Genomic DNA, 20462 nt, shown 5'->3' with positions numbered 1-20462 from the left:
ACCCTCAACTGTGACTCCGCCTGGCCCAGAGCTGCCTGTCTGTCTGGGTCCCGGGGAAGGGGCTGGGGGAGGTCACCCCAAACAGCCCTTATTTGGAGCTTCAACGGCCCACCCTCCTCAACTGCATCAGATTCCCTGTACCGCTTGGGGCAAGTCCCTGCCATCTGTGCCTGTGTCTGCACGGGGGGCTGTAACAGCATCTGTGACTAGGCTCAACTAGCCATTCAGACTCCATACACACCTCGTTCCACGAAGTTTAATATCTGTGAGGTCAAGTTCTCACGTATATGCACCTTCCCCGCTGCTCTGCACCCCATCTGGGGCGGGCAGGCAGGCAGGGCAGGCTCTATCTCCTACCAACACTTGCACACGCTTCCCGCGTGTTCTGTCCAGAAACACAAGCAGCAGCTGCAGCCTGGCCATCGCGGTGGAGGACGGGAGCCGGGCCCACCAGGAGCTGACGGGCGGGGGGCGGCTGTCCACACAGACCCTGGGCCCACTGAGGTAACATGAGGCAGGTGTGCTGGGCCAGAGGAGGGGCCCTGGTGCCCCCCAACACCGGGGCCGGGGCTCTCCTAGGCCCGGGCGGAGCTCTCTGGAAGTCCCGAGGGGCAGGTGTGGGCCCTGGTCATGCCTCGTGGGCCGTCTCTGGGAAGAAGATCTCTCGGCAACGTTGCACCGTGTCCTGCGGGGACACCACGCTGTGGCCCACGGTCCGGGGGTCTGTGTAGATCTCAAAGTCGTTCCCACCCTGCACACAGAAGAGGCGCAGAGAAGGCATATATACACATGTGGTGCCTGGAGGAGGTTCCCAGGTTTGGGGCCTAACACCCACCCTGGCAGGGGGCCCCCTCCCCACCCTGGCTCCTACACAGCTGCCCCTCCCCCTGCCTTCTCAGAACCACCAGGAGGCCCACCTCCTTCATCAGTTCCGCCCTGATGTGCTGTGTGACATGGGGCAAGTGTCCAGCCAGCTCTGGGACCCAGCCTTCCCATCTGTGTGATGGGGCTGGTGAGCACTAGCTGTTCTCTGGGAGTTTCCCAGGAGGTCCGTTCTGTCACCCCGTGTCCTGGCCTTGATCTGGGGGTGACGTGGCATGGGGGAACCTGGGCTGAGCTTGAACCACACTTACAGGGCTGGTTTCGTTCCCAAAGAAGTGGATGGTGTCGAAGCAGTCCTGGTCCAGGCTGTCCAGGCAGTAGCGTTTGTCCCAGCCCTCAGGGAAGACGTCAAAGCTGATCATGCCTCCTGTGGGGGTGGGAGTGTGGGTGGCAGATGAGGGCAGCAGAGGGGCGGCTCACGGGGACCTTGGGAAAGGCCCTGTGTTCATTCATTCATTCAACAACCCTGAGTGCCTACTGAGCACCAGGCACAGGGCATGGACAGATTCAGGATCCTCATGGGAGTTACGATCCGGCGGGGAGAAAGGGTGGTGAGGGACCAGACCACCTCTCAGATCATGTAAGTCAGTGGTGGGGGCAGGGCAGGGGGTTGGGGGTGGGAGGGAAGCTCCCCAGCCGGTGTGATCAGGGGAGAGCTCTCCAAGAAGGTGACACTGAGCTGAGACCTGAGCCAGAGTGGCAGGTGCCAGGGAATGATACAATCCCCAAGGCAGGGAAGGGTGCGGAGTGTCCCAGGGACAGAGGAAGCTGGGACGGGGCAGCGGCACGGGCAGGCGGGCCCTGGGGTGCAGGGAGGGGGCCTGGGTTTCATTAGGAGGGAGAAGGAGCCTCGGAAGGGCTCTAAGCAGGGGTATGCCAGGGTCTGTTTTTCTGTAAGGATCCCTCTGGCCACCGCAGGGGATGGACTGTAGGGGGAGGGGGTAGTGGGAGACGCTTTGGTTTTTGACCTGAGGGACTGGGTGGGGGGTGGGAGTTGCCTGGGTTTGGGTGGGGAAGCCTCGGGGATGGGAGTCCCTGTCTGTTTGGGCTCAGCCTGCCCTTGCTGTGCCCGGAGGGCTGGGAGGGGGGTTTTTAAAGATGCTGGGGGGTGCAGCCTGGCCTTGGGAGTGAGGCCCTGGGGTGGGCTCATGTGCCAGACCGCTCAGGCCCTCCGTGGGGTTGATGTACCTCGGGAGAACCTCAGTCCTTTGCCGGCAAACTCTGTTTTCAGGGCTTCCACAAACTTCTCCCGGATCTTTTCCTTCTGCAAAGGGGAGGGAGCACACTGAGGTTCAGAGGGCTGCTGTGTGCCAGGGCCTGGGCGGGGCACACAGGGCATGTGAGCTCAGAGTCTTTCAGGTGGATAGCATGACACCCCACCCACTTTACAGATGGGAAAACTGAGTCTCAGGAGGGGCTATTCCTTGTTCAAAGTCACCAGCCCCAGTGGCAGAACCAGGGCCTGAATCCAGAAGGCGTGTAACTGAACTCAGTGCTGGATCCTGCCAGTGGGGTATGGGTGGGGTATTCTGAAGGAGGCCTTGGAACAGAGGCTCGAGGAAGAAGGTTACAGGGTAGGGACAGTCTGAGTCCCAAGTCACAGTGTCCACCTCCGGGCAGGGCTCGGCTCTGCCCTGTCAGCTCTGCCCAGCCCGACAAAGCAAACTGTGGCTCAGACCCCAGAAATGCGCATGAGAAGGCAAGAGCGGGCGAAGACCTATGAATAAGTGGCAGCGGGCAGAGGGAGGTCAGCAGGAGGCCGGGCACAATCACAGCACCGATCAGGCAACAACGTGCACTCACTGAGCACCTCCTGTGTGCTCTGGGCTGGGGGAAACAGTGGCGCCCAGGAGTCCTCGGCCCCCACCCCTCTGGGCAGGACCTTGGAAGTCTGCAGCATATCTACAAACACGAAGAAGGGGACACTCACTCACCAGCCCAAGGATCCCCAGCCTGGCCCTGCTGGGGCCACAGAGGGGAACAGCCACGCGGCTTGGAGGGGCAGCTGTCTTGGCTGCTGTGCTGATAGGGGCCATGGCCGCAGGAGCAGATGGCTCACCCGGGCAGGCTCGCTCTGGCCAAGGCGCTGAGGTGGGTGGTCCCCAACAGGCCGAAACAGTGGTGAGAGCTCAGCAGGATGACCAGCTCACAGAGGGCCTGCAGGCCAGGCTGGGGAGTTTGGGCACAACCTGGGGGACCAAGAGCCGCTGAGGATTTTGGAGCACGGGGTTAAAGGGCCTACCCCTGTGCCGTAGTCAGTAGGTGATGGGTAGGACTAGCACAGGAGGAGAGGGAGGCAGTGGCCAGCAGTTTAGAGCCTGAAGTGGTCCAGGGAGCATAAGAGAGACAGACAAAGGCAGGCTGCCTGGATTCCAGGCCCAGCTGCTGTACTTCCTGGCTGTGTGACCTTGGGCCATTCGCCTGACTTCCCTGAGTCTCTTTCCTGGGCTGAAGGATGGAAGCGTAATGAATGAACCCTGCCTGTCTCTCCTGGAAAGCAGAGATGAGGGATACGACCCTCCCTGCCAGCTTCGGCCTTGCCTTCCCAGCAGGCAGGTGGGCCCTCAGGGAGGCCAGAGTCCCTGTCAGAGGCCACCCTGTGGGCCCAGGGTTAGAGCTAAGGGTGCCGCAAGCTCGCAATAAACGTTCCCACGTGGCCCAGGATGGCCACACCTCCTGTCTCCAGAGAACCAAGCTGGTCACTGGGCAGCCCTACGTGCCAAGTCCAGCCTTAGCAGAGACCAACACTGTGACCTCAAGATGGTTCCTGTATGTTCTGGCCTCAGTGTCCTCAGCTAGAGAAGGGTCTGAGGGGCTGAAGGACAGTAAAACATTTGTATCAGGTCTGCGCTGGTGAAGGGGACACAGGAGAGCAGAACGTGCATGCCCCTGTCCAGTATCAGAAGAGGGCAAAACAAGACCCAGAGGACAAGAGAAGTCCCTGGGGGCTGGGGGAAGAGTCAACATGTTCCATCTCATTACAGCCCATGAGATGGGAACGGTGATCACCCCCACTTTACAGATGAGAAAACAGAGGCACACAGTAGTGAAGCCACTTTTTCAGGTTACTGGGCAAGTAGGAGGTGGAACTGGGATTGGAAACCTGGCTGGCCTGAGAAAGGGCCACCTCTCAACATGTGCGTGGGAGGAGGTTCTTGGCCAATGGTCAGTCTTAACCACTCCAACAAGAAAAGTCTCCATGCCTGTGGGCACTGCCTACCTGAAGCCTTGGGGCACAGGGCGTCACTGCAACTCCCAACTGGCCTCAGGGAAATATCAGAGGGCAGCAGGCGGAGGCCCAAGTTCAAATCTTTGGGCTGCAGTTAATTCCCTATGTGACCTTGGGCAAGCCACTTCCTCTCTCTGAGCCTCATTCATAACATGGGGATAACATTGTCTATTTCATTCACTCAAAAAGTATTGCTCGAGCACTGCTAGATCCACTGGGCTGGGCCCAGTGGACCTAGCAGCAGACAGCCACAGAGACCCCAGCCGGTAAGCAGCTCACAGCTTCAGTCAGGGAGACAGCCAATAACCAAAATTTAAAGATAGGTGACACAGTGGCGTAGAGGGCGGTGATGGCTGCCTGGGAAGAAATAAAACAGAGGAGACGAGCAGGAGGTGCAAGGGGATGCAATGTTATGTGTAATGCTCAGAGAAGGTGACACTGAGAAGGTGACACTTGAGCAGACGTGAAGGAGGTGAGAAGGCACAGCCCTGGAGTAGGAAACTGTCTGCTATATCTGGCATCAGCAAGGAGGACATGGCTGGAGCAGAGAGAGCAGTGGGAGAGCAGAGGGCAGGTCAGCGGGACAGACAGGGACAAGCCGGCGTGAAAAGGCTTGGTGGGCTGGCTCCACCCCGGAAGGGAGGGGGCGGCATGGGGGGAACGAAGAGCAAATGCAAGTTGAGGTTCAGCAGGGGCGACACATCCAGAGGCGACAAGGACCTTGGTGGGTTCCAAGAACAGAGGCACGGGGAGAAGGCTGAAGAGGTGTGGCCCTGAGCCAGGCAGATGCCTTGGAGCTTGGGACACCACGGGAGGCGGCTGGGACACTGTCCAGTTGGCAAGTGGACCCATGGAAGGGTTGTAAGCAGGGAGTGGATGGGGACAGACAGATGGGGGCACTGCTGGAGGGCAGACTGGCAGGGTTTTATGGGGGGGGCGGTGGAGGCACACACACAGGTGAAGGGATTTGAGACCAACTCTGGAGACTGAAACCCTAGGAATTACTGTTGGACTCGACGCGGGTGGGCAGATGGAAAGGATGCCCTGGGTGTTGGCTCAGGTGAGTAGGTAGCTGGTTCTGCTGGTCACCGAGCGAGGGAAGCCAGCAGTGTTGGAAAGACACACAAACGCCCACAACCATGGTGCACGGCAGGTGTCCACAAGGGTCCTGGTTGAATCAGAACCGCCCCCCACCCCCCGCCAATCCTTTTCACTGATGAGAAAATAAAGGCTCAGAGAGGCTGAGTGACTGAGATCCTATAGCCTAAGACTGCACAGTTGGTGGCACCTTGTCCAGCTCGGAGAACTCGATTCGCTCCTCCAGGGTGCAGCTCCGGCCGATGGGTGAGATATTCAGCATGCCGTTCCGGAACTCGATGAAGGTTCCACTGGTGGGGAGGGCGCGGGGGAGGGGGTGGAGAGCCAGAGGGAAGGAGAAGGGCCCTGAATTCATATCCAGCCCCACCCGGATGTTCCCCCCCTCCCCCCGCCCGGTGAGGGGGACAAGAATCCACCCACCGGGGCAAGTCAGGGCCCATCTTAGAGAGCCTCCCCACCCTCTCCGCCCCGGGCCCAGGATGGGCGGGACACAGGCTGGGTGGGATCTCACCGTTTCTTGGGTAGTCTGAGCAGGGCCATGTAGCGGAGGCAGAAGTTGATCAAGTCCTGCAGGAGTTCTTCCCCCAGGTGGTTCTGGATGGTCTGGGCAAGGGACACAGGGCTCTGAGTGTGGTGGGCACAGTGCCCCGCCCAGGACAGAAGGCACCCCAGGGACTGTTCCACTGTGGAAAAGTGTCCTAAGGCCCCGGGGAAGGGGGGCACTGACCTGCTTGGAGAGCAGTCGTCCGTGCTTATACTGTACCGTCCCGTTCTCAGCAAACACATAATCAAACTTCTCAATGACTTCACAGCCACGTAGAGGCCAGGGGGGGAAGAAAGAGTGAGACCCGTTACCCAGAGCCAAGCAGGGAGATGAAACCCACACTCCTTGGTCTGGCATTCAAAGCACACTTGTTCCATCCTTGGTTTTTTCCAAACAAGCACACAAGCCAGTCACACCTCTGGGCCTTCGCTCATGCAGCTCCTTCTGCCTGGGATGCCCTCTCCTTTCACCTCTCTTCCAAGATTCAGCTTCCTCCTCTGGAAGCCCTCCAGGACTTCCCAGCACAGGACATCATTTCTGCTCTGCGCTCTCACTGTCCCTCCTTACGGGGGACCTCCCTTTTGTTTTACAACTTCCATCACTGTGCCATCAAGGCTGGCTGCATGGGGGAGTTTTTGGCTCTGACAGCCACCAGAAGTGGCTGGAGCACAGCCAGGAGGCTGCTGCAGGGTCAGGTGGGAGGGGACCACCTGGAATATGGTGGGGTGATGGAGACATGGACACAGGGAGACATTTTGGACTTGCTGATGGAATAAACAAGTGGGTTGGAAAAAGGGAAAAGTCAAGGAAGTCTCGGGTTTGAGGAACCGGAGGTATTTGCCTCAACTGAGCTGAAACTGGGAACTCAGCTGAGAAAAGGGGCTCTGGGTCCACACAACTTCCTGGGTGACTTCAGAATCCTCCTCTGTTAAGTGGGGCAATCATGCCCACCGTAAAGCGTGGTTGTGAGGATTACATGAAAGGAAGTTAACACAAGGTCATTTTCAATAAATGGTAGCCAGTATTGATTAGGCCCATTTTAAAGATGTGGAAATCAAGACTCAGCAGGGAGAACTGAGAACGTAAGCTACGTTAAGGACAGGATTCTGTCTGTTTTGTTCCCTGATGTTTCTCCAAAGCCCAGCACTGTGCCTGGCACACAGTAGGTGCTCACCAAATGTTTGCTGAATCACTGAAGGAAACACCTGGCTGTTCTCTCTGCTTGCTTTGCCCCACAGAAGCAGGACGGGGTCTTTGAAGTCACACTGCTCCAGGGATCTCCCAGACTCCCCACTCCCTCCACCCCCACTCTGACCGTGGAACTGGGTCTGGCCGCTCCTCTTACCTTCATCCCCCTCTCCCAGCTGCTCAGCAATCTTAGAGTAGTCGGAGCCGCCCACCACTCCGATCTGCACCCTGCTTCGCAGCTTCTGCAGGAAGGCAGCCACCTCAGGGTCAATTTTCTGCAGGAGGCAGGGAAGCACAGCCTTCTGTCAGCACATCTGGGACCTCCACCCTTGCTCAGAATCCCAGGAGACCATGTTCCACCCAGATCTGAGGCAGGTCAAGGTTTGGAACCCAGATCTCCAAATTAGATGCACCTGGGTTCAAACTCTGGCGCAAGTCCCTCAACAGCAGGATGACCTGAGCAAATGGCTTTGCCCTTTGCCTTAGTTGTCCCATCTATAAAATGGGGATCATAGTAGCTACCACCTGGAGGGGGTCACTGTCAAGGATGAAATGAGATAGTGCTTGGAAATGGATAAACAGTTAACTAGTGACTAATCACTTGAAAAGATTCCCCGCCAAGGAAATGTAAACTAATGAGTTGCAATCCATGTTTTCAAACAGTCAGGTATTCAAAGCTGGCAACATCTAGGGTGGACATAGGGGAAGCAGGCACTCTCAAATGTTGCTGGTGAGAGTGTAAATTGGTACAGCCACATTGGAGGGTAACTTGGCAAGATCTATTAAAACCTAAAATGCAAATACTCACCACCCAGAACTGACCAGGTGTACATGAATGTTCACTGGGATGGTTTATAACAGTGAAAAACTGCACATAAGCTAGTCAATCGGAGGATGGCACATACCTGCTCTGAAATTCTATACTGTGGTTACACAGAATAAAGTCGGACTGTGCTTCCAATACGAGACATGCTGTTAATTGTCAAAAGCCAGTTGCAGAAAGGCACACACAGTAGGATACCGCTTACTAAAAACAGATACACACGAAAACCTCAGAACTTTGGGGATGGGGCTGGGCCTGGGATCCTGACCAGTCAGAGGGGACTTTACCCTTCTCTGTTATGCTTTCATTCTTTACAAGAGAATGTGTCCATGAATACGTGTACAATTAAAAATTAACTTTTAAAAGGTGCTAAGGACAGATCCAGGTGTGTGGACAGCATCGACACTCTGTTCTTGTTTAGACTATTAGGTCAGCGAAGCTAAGGGTCAGGAGGTATAGGGGCTGTTCCTAGACTCTGCTACCCTCCCTCCACTCTCTTCTTCCTCCCGGCCCTCAGGACCCTGGGAGCTGCTGGAAGTCCAGGGGGCCTGATCGCTTCCTGTGCCTCCAGGGCCCTCACACAGGGGAGGGGGGCCAAGACGTGGGTTCCTATCAGCCTCTGCCCTGCAACCCAGACTTCCTGGCTCCCTGCTCTAGCAGACCACTCAGCAGGTCCTGGTGGACCCAGACTGGAGGGCAAGAAAGAGGCCTGATTACCCATGCACCCAGCATGCGGAGGGTGGGTCTGGGGGCTTACCCTGAATGAGATCCAGAGGGAGCAAAACAGCGTGGGGCAGAAGCTGGAGCATGAACAACCCGGCAAGAAGCTTTTAGAAGGAAAACTGCACTCCCACCCACCCTGTACCACAGTATCCCCACTGCCCCCATCTCCAGGTGGAAGAAGCCCCCAAACAGCCTAAATGGTACGTACACAAGCCAGCCATGCTTCCCTCCGAGAGGAGGGGGATGGGGATGGAAGGGAGGGAAAGTAGGGGAGAGGCTTGAGAAACTAACCGCAGGCCCAGTCTTGCAAAGGTCAAGTGGGATGGCTCCAAGGGCCCCCTCCCCCGCCACCGATGGGGACCTAACGCTTGGGTGCGCTGGGCCCTCTGTGGAACCCTAGGTTCAGACGCCAGCTTCGGGTGCGTTCTAGGGTTGAACTGGGGTAAGAACCACGGCTGAGGGGGGGGGGGCGTCCTGGAGCCAGGCCTGGCTCCAGGGGAGGGGACTAGGCCCCTGCTCCCAGTTTCCTCCTTCCAGAATCCGACCCACCTGCCTCGCTCCCAGGCAGGACGTGGGCGTGGACGCTCGGGGGCCGTGACGTGGGGAACCGGGTTCCCATCACTCCCAGCGGGCGGCCCTGGGGTGTCAGGGGCTGGGGTTGCAGCATCCCAAACACGGTCTCGGGGAGTCTGGGGTCACGCCGCTGCAGGCCACACATTCGGCCTGCGGGTGTCCGCGCGACACTCCCGGTGGGAGCTGCTGAACGTCGGGGCCCTACCTGGCGGGCCGGCGTGAGGGTTCCGTCCACGTCAAACAGGCAGAGGACGCGCTCCTTCCTGCGGGCGCCCTCACCGGTGACCGCCATGGTTGCAGCTCCCGGCGTCCAGCTGAGTCGAAGGATGCGGCCGCAGGAGCCGCTCTGGGAAGAGGCTAGACCTGGCAGGACCTGGGAGGGGCGGGGCCCGCAAGCCGGTCTGATAGCGCCAAACGAAGAAGGGGCGTGGTCAGGGCGTGTTCTCGGCGGGAGGGGGTGGTCCGGACGGGGCAGGGGCGGGGCCTGAGCCGACTAATTCTGATTGCACCAGGCGGAGAAGGGGCGTGGCATAGGGCGGAGCAGAGCCCGGCGGGTTTCATCGGATTGTCCCCAACCAGACGGAAGCGAGGCCTGGGCCCGGGACCGGAAGTGAGGCATAGAACCCGGAAGGGAGGGGCGGGGCTAGAGTTGGCCCTTGGCCGGATGAGTCAGGCTGCATCTGGCCGAGAAGGGGCTGGGCCGGGCCGGGGCAGCGCTGAGTGCCCCGGGCGAGGGCAGGACCCAGCGCCCCGCCCCTCCCAGGACCTCCCTTCCCCCCAGCACTCCCCCCCTCCCGGATCCACGATTGTCCCCGCGGCCATCAGTCACTCTAGGACTCACCCTCCCCCTGCTAATGCCTCTGACCTACAAATCTTTAAGCTTTAAGAAATCTCCTGATGGCCTTTGCCAAACGGCCTGCCCTGACCCTTACTCCTCCTGCCGTCGTTCTGTCCACCCCATAAAGCGCAGCTAACGGTGTACTTCCTCAAAGAAACCTTCCTGGACACCTCTGCATTCACAAGTGTTTAACCATAACGTTAACTTTGAAGTCAGTTCTAGGTTGCCTTCCCAGCTTCACCAACCATGTGACTTTGGACAAGTCACTTCATCTCTCTGAGGCTTTGTGTCTTCATCTGTAAAATGGGAAGAACACTACCTATTTTGTGGGGTTGCTTTACACATGAAAAGAAATAATAAATATAAAAAAGCCCACATAGCAGGCCCTCTCCAAAGAAGAATCTGTGTAGATGTGCTTCATACTGTTACTAACTAAACAGCGACTGCGTGTCAACAGCCTTCAAAATGTTCAGACCCTTTCAGCCAGCAATTCAACTTTTAGAAAATAAGAAAAGGAAAAAGATTGGGGATCCGTTAAATTAATTATGATTGATCCATCAATAAGATGAATTGCTGTGAAGCCTTGAAAATCTGTGTTGTAGAATATTTAACATGGAAAAAACATAATCCCACTTTTCTAATGGGAAAGTAGCAGGCTGTCTCTGGATGTCGGTATTATGGCAAATTTCAAAAAGTTCTTTCCCCTCCTTGGAAATGCACTGGCTGCAGCTTCCTCCTCTGTAAGGCTCTCTATTTCTTCCTCTAGAAGCCACAGCCAAAGGCCCACCTCCACTTCCCACTCTATTCCCATGGTTGCCCTCCAGCTTGCTGGTGTGCCTGGCTAGGCAGGTTTTTGCTACATCCGCCATCTTTGCCCTGATGCCTGTGATCAACTCTGGAAGTTTTGGTCATACACACACATCCATACATCTATGAGTGGCACTGCTGTGCACAGTGTTTTTTTCTGTTTTGTTTTTGTTTTTTGTTTTTTTAAATTAATTAATTTATTTTATTGGCTGTATTGGGTCTTCATTGCTGCACACGGGCTTTCTGTAGTTGCGGTGAGCGGGGGCTACTCTTTGTTGTGGTGCGCAGGCTTCTCATTGCAGTGGCCTCTCGTTGCAGAGCATGGGCTCTAGGCGCATGGGCTTCAGTAGTTGCGGCACATGGGCTCAATAGTTGTGGTGCACGGGCTTAGTTGCATGTGGTATCTTCCTGGGGCAGGGATCAAACCCATGTCCCCTGCATTGGCACGCGGATTGTTACCCACTGCACCACCTAGGAAGTCCTGCACAGTGTTTTTGATAGACCTGTTTGTTTTTCTGTCTTGGTAGCTGTGGTCCCCTGGTGAGATCAATGGAGGCAGAGTCAGAAGAACCCCAGTGAGGTCCCTGATAACTATAGGGACTTGGACAGGTCGCCTTCCTTTGCTGGGCCTCAGTTTCTTTGTTTATACAAATGGGGATGTAATCCCCACCTGGTAGGACTATGAGATATTTGTGGATGGTGACTGTTGCCTGCCATTCCAGTTCTAGAAAGATCAAGTCATCTGCCACTGCAGACGCCCCCACGCCTCACAGTGGGCCCAGAGGGGAATTCAGGAATGGAGAAAAACAGGAAGCATTATGTACCGTCAAGACTGGTCCTAGATAATTAAGATGCGTACCTAGGGAATAATATCAATGACCCCGACTCTTGCATCTTCCCATATATAGAAAAGGACTAAAATAGTTAAATTGAAATGTCTGTTTTTTGTGATTAGCAATAATCTTTTGAGTTTTTTTCTAGAAAAAAGAAAACAAACCAAAAAACCCTTCTATATTTCCTATCTCCTCCCTTACCTCTTTGGGGGCAGCTCCTCAGAGCTGTCTGAGAGGCTGTCTCCTTATCTATAGCCCTCAATAAGATCCCCAAATAAAACTTAACTCGCAATTTTTAGGTGGTGTGTTTTCAGTTGGCATGGCAGTAACTGATATTTATTGATCCCTAACATGTGCCAGCCACCGTACCAGACACTTGGCCACATATCTTCATTCACTCTGACAGCATCTCTAGGAGGTGTTACTGTCTCCACTTGGTGAAGAAAAAGGAAAGGGATGCACCTGGCAGGGAGTGTGAGTGAGGTACTTTCTGCAGGCACCAGGGCTTCCCTGGCGGTCCAGTGGGTGAGATTCTGCGCTCCCAATGCAGGGAGCACGGGTTTGTCCCCTGATTGGGAACTAGATCTTGCATGCATGCCACAACTAAGAGTTTGCATGCTGCAGCTAAGGGTTCGAACACCGCAACTAAACATCCTGCAGGCTGCAACTAAGACCCAGTGCAACCAAAAAAAAAAAAAAAATTTGAGGGTACCGAAAAGCTCAGTACCAAAACAAGTAGCATTTAAAAGAATTTTTTGTTGAAGTATAGTTGATTTACAATAGCATTTTATTTGTTATTTAATTAATTTATTTACTTTATTGGCTTGTGTTGGGTTTTCGTTGCTGCGTACATGCTTTCTCTGTTGCAGCAAGCGAGGGCTACTCTTCATTGCCGTGCTCCGGCTTCTCGTTGTAGTGGCTTCTCCTGTTGCGGAGCACAGGCTCAATAGTTGTGGCGCACGGGTTTAGTTGCTCCGCAGCATGTGGAATCTTCCCAGAGCAGGACTCAAACCTATGTTGCCTGCATTGGCAGGCAGATCCTTAACCACTGCACCACCTAGGAAGTCCAACAATAATCTCTTGATGTTCTGGACTACCAGTCCTTTGTTACCTTTGTTGCAAAAATCCTGTATATCCTGGCTCCTCCCCTTGCCTCCTCGGAGCAGTTTCTCAGAGCTATCTGAAACTCTGACTCCTGGGCTGCAGTCCTCATTTCGCCCCCAATAAAACTTAACTCGCGACCTTCATGTTGAGATATATGTGTATATATATATATATTTTTTTTTTTTTTTTGAGATATATTTTTAAGTGGACAAAAGGGAACCATCTCCATGGAAGGGAAGATTCAACTCTTTTTCTGCACCTTCTTTTCCATCTAGATCTGTTGTCTGTGACTCTGGGTGCTGGCAGGCACCCAAGACCCCTCCCAGGGTCCACCTAGTCCAGAGCCTGTTGGTGGGGCTGGAACTGCCTAGATTAATCTCTGATATCTCACAGTCAATACCTGTTCCTTTGCTTAAGAATTCCTAGGGAACTGCTTAAATGCAGATACTTGGGTCCCGCCCCCAGTTCTGGGATCTGGAAGGGTGGGGCCCACAGGGCAGGGCAGGTTTTTTCCGCCTAGGGTGGGATCTACCTTTCCAAAGACAAAGACAAAGACAATCTCCCTGAAGATAGCATGCTAATGCGTTACATCCTTAGTTTCCTTACAAGTACCTTTCAACCTCTCCCTGGATTTTCACCACAATCAATTTCACAGATGAGGCTGCTGAAACTCAGAGGGGGCGAGTGAATTGCCCTGAGGCACAGGTGCAGGAAGACCAGGTGGTGTAGCTCTCATGGCACAGTGTGTCCCTTTAAGAGGGAAACTCATCCCTGGCAACTGGTGCTCAGGTGGGGCCCAGAGGAGGCCCCAGGGAGAGCAGTGGAGCAGGAGTGGGGAACTGGGACTGGGAGGTCTGGCCAAAAGCATGTTTCCAGAGCACCGAAGGAAACCAGGGCTGAAAGCTGGGGGCCTGAGACCCCAGCCTGGCAGGATCCTGATCAGAAGGGAAGACTCTTGCCTCCTCTGGGCCAGACAGTGGCTGAGGTTTGGAGGTTAGTGACTTCTGTGTTTGCTTTGGGCAGTGTAGTTCTTACCTTGCTGTGTTTCACTTCCTGTTGCAAGAACCCTTTGAGGTGAGTTACCCTTATACTGTATACTCAATTTCCAGAGGTAGGTAGTGACACCAGAGATGTGAAGTGGTTCTCCCAGAGTCACAGCAGAGCCAGGATTCTCATTCAGTTCTGTTCCCCTAAAGCCCACACTTTCCCCCTGACCCTGGCTGCTGGTAGAAGGCCAAGTGTCCACATGCTGCTGAGTGAATGAATATACGGGGCCTTGACCCTCTTCTTCCCTACCTGGAGTGAGGCCTTCTGAGGGTCGCAGTCCCAGCCTCCATGTTGCAGGTGTCCAGTCAGACTGACAGTTGCTAGGGCTGTCCCTCCGCAGCCAGGTGACCTTGGACAGGTTCCTCCCTCTCTGAGCCTGTTCCACATTTATAAATGGGGCCACGGCTGCCAGCCTCTCTGGGCTGTCAGGAGGATGAGGGGTGCTGGGAAGGAGAAGTGCTTAAAGAGGCTCTGCAAAGATTATGTCAGGGCTGGTTGCTGGTTTTGAGTCCATCTCGGTTCAGGGGCAGTGGGAAGTTGGAGACACTGTGGATGTTGGCTGCTTTTTCCTCCATTTTTCAAAATGCTGCAGTGCTTACGTGGTTTTCACAATACATAAGTCCATTGAACTTAAATAAGCTGAAGGGCGCATGCTCAAAGGTGGTGTTTGTGGAGGGGGTGGAGGCTGTTGCTGGGTTGTCTCAGGCTCCCTTGGGGCTCCTTAGCCAAAGCCAGTGGGGACAGGGATGGCACTGCCCCACCTGGGACTGGGGGGCAGGGGAAGCAGCCCCCCAAAACCTAGTGTTAGTGGTCTCTGCAGGTCAGAACTCAGCCCCACGACTGTGAGAACTTGGGCAGGTCACTCCTCACCTTTCGAAATTCACCTGGTGGATGAGGCCTGGGAGTGGGGAGGGGAGTCCCCCTGGAAGGGCCTGAGAAGCTATCTGATCCTGAAACTACCAGATGCAGAAACAGGCCTGGAGAAGGGAAGGCCTTGGTCAAGGTCTCTGAGGCAGAGGCTCAATCCAGGTTGGTCTCTGTCCCAATTCAGGGTTTTTGTGACCTGCCCTCCCCTGAAAGGTCAGCCCTACCAGGACTGAACTGGTGGTTTGATTCACTCAGAGAAGCTGGCCTTGTGCCAGGCCCCGTGCTGGGAATGCAGGTAATCAGAGCCCGGCCCTGCCCTTGGAGAGCCCCAGCTGGCGGGAGTGTGCTGGGAGGCACCTGCTGGAGGGGGAGCTCTGCCCTGGCTTAGGGAGAGGTCAGGAAGGCTCTGTAGAGGAAGCGCTGGTGCTGGGCCCTTAGCGCTAAGTGAGGGGTTGCTCTGAGGACAGGTGAAGTAAACCAAGGCTGGAGGTGGAAACCGCCTGCAGTGATCCAGACCCGCACATGCAGCAGGAGGTGGGGGTTGGAGAGGTCTGGGGACAAGTTTGAGGATAGCCTTGATCCATGAGTACAAGGGGATTGGCTGTTGCCCTGTGGATTCTAGGCAGGGGGTCACGGAGAAGGTGAGATGTGTGGGGAGCACGGCGTGCTCAGGTGACCTGGGGAACCCGAGTCGAGTGTGGCAGTGGGCTGGGCTGCGTGTGTCCACAGCGCCGCCTGGTGTCCATCTCCCTCAATGCAGCTTGACTTTACTGGGCTCTATATAGCTGGAGAAAAGGTGGCCCAGAGATCTCTCCAGGGGACTCTGGGCTCCCAGGCAAATGTGTGGAACAGGACCAGTCCAGGAACCTCTGTCCCTTTCCAAAACAGCCAGGCTTCATGGTCAAGAGCTCACATTCAGTTTTATGCCAGACCCCTACTAGGTTCTTTGCCTGCCCTCTCAGGCCAGGGTCTCCATGTGAGCGTGAGGAGACATGGGTCTCATGGTCCAACCTGCCAGCCTGGGCAGGAATCCTCCTACACCATCATCCCCTCCAGAGCAGGGTCCACTTCCAGGCACACATCTGTGGTGAGCATCTTACTCTTACCTAATAGCTCCCTTAGGCTTTGGGGAAATTTGCTGGAATGACTTTTCCTTAGAAGGTCCAATGTCTATCCCGCCAGCCCCCCTACCCCCTCCTCCATGGTTCTCCTTCCACCTTGCTGGGGACGTACAGATCTTCACTACACGTTAAGAGAACAAAGCCAGACGCAACACAGCACGTCTAGCATGTGTGCCTTTGAATCCACAGAAACGTCTGCGAGGATGCTCACAAAGTGTTAACATATCTTAGGATGATGGAATTCTAGGTGACTTTTCTCTCATCTTTGTACTTTTATTGGTTGCTTACATCTTCTAAATATATATTATCTTTATACTCATATAACCCCCAATTTTTCATTTTGGAAAAAACAAATTAAGAAATCTAAGCACATGCAAATGAAGCTGGAATAGTGCAGTAAAAGCTCATGGAAGCAGGACAAGAGGCTGGCAGTGGCTCTGCAGTCCTGTAGCTCTTGCCTTTGCATGTTTCCCAGGGGCTGTTCCATTTTCCCTGGTACTCTAAGCTCCTGGGGGGCAGGGACCAAATCAATTTCCAGGACATCTTCACAGCTCTGGGCACACGGCAGATGCACAATACACCTCACCTCTTGCCTGACAACTGCACTACCCTCCTCCCTGGTTTTCTGCTGCCCCGCTTGCCCCCCACCCACCCCATCTCCCCCTGCCCCCAGTCCGTTCTCAACAGTGCACATCAGTCACGTCATTCTTTGACCTACAGGGCCCTGCACTGTCTGGCCCACTGGCCCCTCCAGCCTCAACACCTCCCACCACCCCCTCTGCCCATGCTCCAACTGCGCTGGCCTCGTTCAGTCCCTCTGACACTCTTACTTGCTGTTCCCTCTGCCTGGAATGCTCTTCCCTCAGATCTGTGCTTTGTCATTTAGGTCTCAGATTAAACATCACCTCATCACACAAGGCTCCCCCAACTTCCTAAGACACCCCCCTGTTCCCCCCGCCCCCACTATGCTACCACCTGGTTTTATTTCTTCCATAGCACAACTGCCACCTGAGATTACCAAACTTGTCTACCCTGTGTCTCCCCCAGCCTCCCCAGAATCTAACCTGTGCCCAGACAGGGGCTTTGTCAGTCCTGCTCCCCACTGTACCCCTAGCACAGAGCCCAGTGCCGCTTGACACATGGCAGGCTCCCAGGGAAGTTTGCAGGGTCGAATGAACTCACTCCAGATTGACTTGTCATGAATCACAAAGTCCAAGGGTAAAATATCTGTTTTCTGCCATTTCCCCCAGACGCAGACAGTGCACGTCTGCAGCACCTTATCTTGTAAAACCATCCTCAGTACAGAGAATTGCCTGGGGCCTCTGCACAGAGCTGGCTTGCATGAGTCCTCAGGCAGCGACTGCTGAATGGATTCCGCCCTCAGCTTGACATTCATTGATCATTTAATCTGTGCCAGGCCTTGGGTAGTGCTTTCCATTTATTTTCTTCAAAACCATCCTGTGAGGTAGGGACCATTTCCCCCAATTTACAGGTGAGGAGATAAACAACAGACTGGCCCATAAGTGGCAAAGTCAGGACTTCAGCCTAGGCTGTGTGATCTCAGACCAGGTGCATTTTTTTTTTTTTCTGCCACACCATGAGGCTTGTGGGATCTCAGTTCCCCAACCAGGGATTGAACCTGGACCACAGCAGTGAAAGCAACAAATCTTAACCACTAGCCCAACCAGGGAACTCCCCCAGACCAGATGCTCTTAAAAGACTCCTGCCTCTGAGAATGTCAGCTCTTGGGAAGCAAATATGTCAGCCGAAGCCACCTGCCCTCTGTGTCTTCCGGAAAGACAGAACCTCTTGTTTTAAGCTAGTGTGTTGGAAAGATACAGTGCCCTCAATGATAGGGTCTCAGCTAGTTGGTGGTGAGAACATAGCCTGGATTCAAGAGCTTGGCCACTCACCACCTGGATAACTTAGTTTCTCTCACCTGTTTCCCCATCTGTAAAATGGGACCAATGCTCACATCTCACATCCATTTTGAGTGGAAGGTGCTCACTGAATGTGGCCTGACTGAACCTGCAGACACCCGCAGCCAAGGTGGGGGCATTCAGAGAGGTGTCCACCCACCCTAACACTTGTTCAGTGAGGTGATCGTAACGAGGTGGGGAGAGATCCCTGGGGCCACAGACCCAGCCTATCGCCAAACTGAAACTGAAGTGACACTTCTTGGTGAGGTCAGACGTCCTCTGAGATCTCAGAAGTTGGGGCCAGAAGATGGGGCTTTTAAGTCTTACTCCACCCCAGCTGTGAGGTGACCTTGGGCAAGTTGAATTCTCTCTGGGCCCTTTCCCCATCTTTATAATCAAATGGTGAAAGTCATACATTCTTCTCTGCTATTGACACTTCTTATCCACAAGGCATACAACCAAGCAAAGGTGGTATATCCAGACTCAGTAAAGTTAAGCTCAGAGGGAGACGGATGAAGCAGCAGCCTGGAGCTGCTTCATGTTGGATGCATACCCAGACCTTCAAGCACGACACAAATGCAGCAGGCAGAAATGAGTTTATTGCATTAGAAAAAACACCAAAGAAAAACAGCAAACACCTCCGTACTAGACACAATTATTAGTTTGACTTCAATGGCGAAATGGAATCTCGAAGGTACAAACTTTATTTCTAGGAGGGGGTGACGGTCTCATCCCTCCTTCTCCTTCCCTGTCCCTTTAAACCAATGGACCTCGATGGAGGTGTCCACCTGTGCGATACAATCACACACTCTCCTTTCTCATTCTACTTGCCTGTGCACGCCCATGTACAGCTCGCCAGCCACAATGAGCAGGCTCCTAAGGTTCTGGGATAGACAGAGAAATGTGAGGATGGGGTTGGGGGGTCCTAGCCTGAGCTTGGGTTTCCAGTTAGTGACAGTGGGACTGGGGTGGGGGAGGGAGGGCTTGCCTTCCTGCAGTGCTGAGAAGACGGCTTACTGACCTCTCCTTCTCCCCCCACAAACCCTAAGGCACAGGCATTGGCACAAATGGCTGTTGCACATGAAGGGTGGCTTTCAATGAACCAAGTGACTCAAAGTCTCTCAGGGGAGCCACTCGGGCTAACTTCTTGGTACAGCCCTGGGTCTGGAGGTGACTACTAGAAGGAGAGAAATCAGCTGGGCCTGGATATAGGGGAGGAGAGAGAGGAGAAGGAGCTTGTGATGCCCATCATGCTCTGGCCAGAGCTGAGTGCCCTGGGCAGAGAGGTGTGGGGCAGGAGCCTAGAAGAGAAAGAGGGCTGGGCAAGGTGAGCTGAAAAAGGAGAGGAACCCAGCGGCTGAGAAGCAGAGCAATGGCCTCGACCAACATGCTGCCCGCCCAGGAGAAACCCAGCCTGAAACCCATTCTCCATGGCCCAATTCTGCCAGTCGGTCAACATTACGTAACAGCCCCTGCTAGTTTCTGCTCTAATGTATCATTACTGTGCACACTGGCAAATCAGTGGGTTTGAGAAGAATTAAAGTGCTCATTGGTTTGGCTTCCAATCTTAAAAGTTCCAAAATGTCACTTGACATTACAGCTAGTCATCATGGACGTGCCCTGTCAGGTCACAGGCAAACACTAAGGCAGAATACCATCTTTTCCTCTAGCTGAGACCCTGATGATGCCAACTGCCAGGGCTCATGGCAGAGATGGGAGGAGATGAGGCCAGAGGTGAGCAGCAGCTTCTTGGCGAGGAAAGGCACCTGCTGCAGGCCAGACCCCGGGAAAGAGAATGTAATTCAAGTCTGAGAAGTGGCAAGAGCCATGGCAGGAGGGGGCCTGAGGATGCCAGGGCTGGGACTCAGGTACCACGCAGCTCTGAGTTCCTCTCCACGTTCACTCTCCCAACTTAAGGGAGGCTCACGTGAAGAAAGAGAATCTGAAAGCCTCTCCAGATTAGAAACTTCCAGATTGTTCCCTGCCAATAAGCTCCTAGCAGCAGCTCTGTATGAAAATGCCCACTCATGCCCACAACCTTGCTTCCTTAAAGTCAGAATGACACCAAAAATAACACGTGACTTCAAAACACATTTAGGATAAGGTAAAAATCCCTATGAGAAATAACTCCAAATTTTCTTGCCATCTTGATTCTGTATTATTATTCTTTCTACATCAGGGATATTTTCCAAAAGCAGGGAATCATTTCCCCTTGGTCCCTAGCTGAATACTGTATATTGGTCCGGGTAGGGTGGGTATGGTGACTGCAAATAACCTACATTATTACTTGCAGACAAAAGGCCTGGGTCTCTGCCGCTCCAGATCTTCACTAACTATGACAGGTCAGCTACGCGGAGGAAGAGTAGCCTGTAGACAGCAAAGCAGGTTCTCCAAGACTGATGTCAGAGGACTGGCAATCAGTCTAGGTGGGAGGAGGAATGGCTTTATCCTGTTTCCTCTGGCCTGACACTTGCTGTTACTCTCCCTCCATCTGAGGCTTTTGGTTGCTCCAGCCCGGGCCCCATGGCCTTGCTTGGGGGAGGGGAGGGAAGGTGAGAGATCATGGCTAAGAGTTCACGTAGGTTGGGTTCGTCATCCTGAAACTAGCCCCATGTGCACCAAATCCTTTGGTTCATTTAATGGTGGAGAATAACCGCTTCCAGGCCATGGATAATGTAAAACTCACCTGGGTCCCACAGGTGGTGGCAACCTGGGTAGAGCGTGGGCATTCTCTGGAAAGAGGTTCTGAGTTGGGGCTCCCCTAGACTGCGCCTCTTGCTTTCTGCTTAAACAAATCCCCTCTGTTTCTCCAGTGTGGAGGACGCTTAGGAAGCAGCGTCAAAGTGAACTCACAGACAAGACAGCC

At 54.2% G+C, this 20462-nt stretch overlaps 1 protein-coding gene across 1 annotated transcript; it reads right to left on the bottom strand.

The window, feature by feature from the left end:
- Positions 1-243: 243 nt before the first annotated feature.
- PMM1 (phosphomannomutase 1) lies at positions 244-9667 on the bottom strand. Its single transcript, XM_057743442.1, has 8 exons — positions 9266-9667; positions 7099-7216; positions 5937-6013; positions 5721-5812; positions 5400-5499; positions 2071-2146; positions 1134-1249; positions 244-751 (listed from the first exon to the last, which is right to left on the bottom strand). The coding sequence occupies exons 1-8, from the start codon at positions 9350-9352 to the stop codon at positions 629-631; spliced, it is 789 nt and encodes a 262-aa protein (XP_057599425.1). The 5' UTR covers positions 9353-9667; the 3' UTR covers positions 244-628.
- Positions 9668-20462: the final 10795 nt, after the last annotated feature.

The sequence above is a fragment of the Hippopotamus amphibius genome, chromosome 7 (assembly GCF_030028045.1).
Source record: "Hippopotamus amphibius kiboko isolate mHipAmp2 chromosome 7, mHipAmp2.hap2, whole genome shotgun sequence".
Classification (NCBI taxonomy): Eukaryota; Metazoa; Chordata; class Mammalia; order Artiodactyla; family Hippopotamidae; genus Hippopotamus; species Hippopotamus amphibius.
Note: the sequence above shows the minus strand (reverse complement) of the source record. Positions and strands in the feature narration are given on the sequence as shown.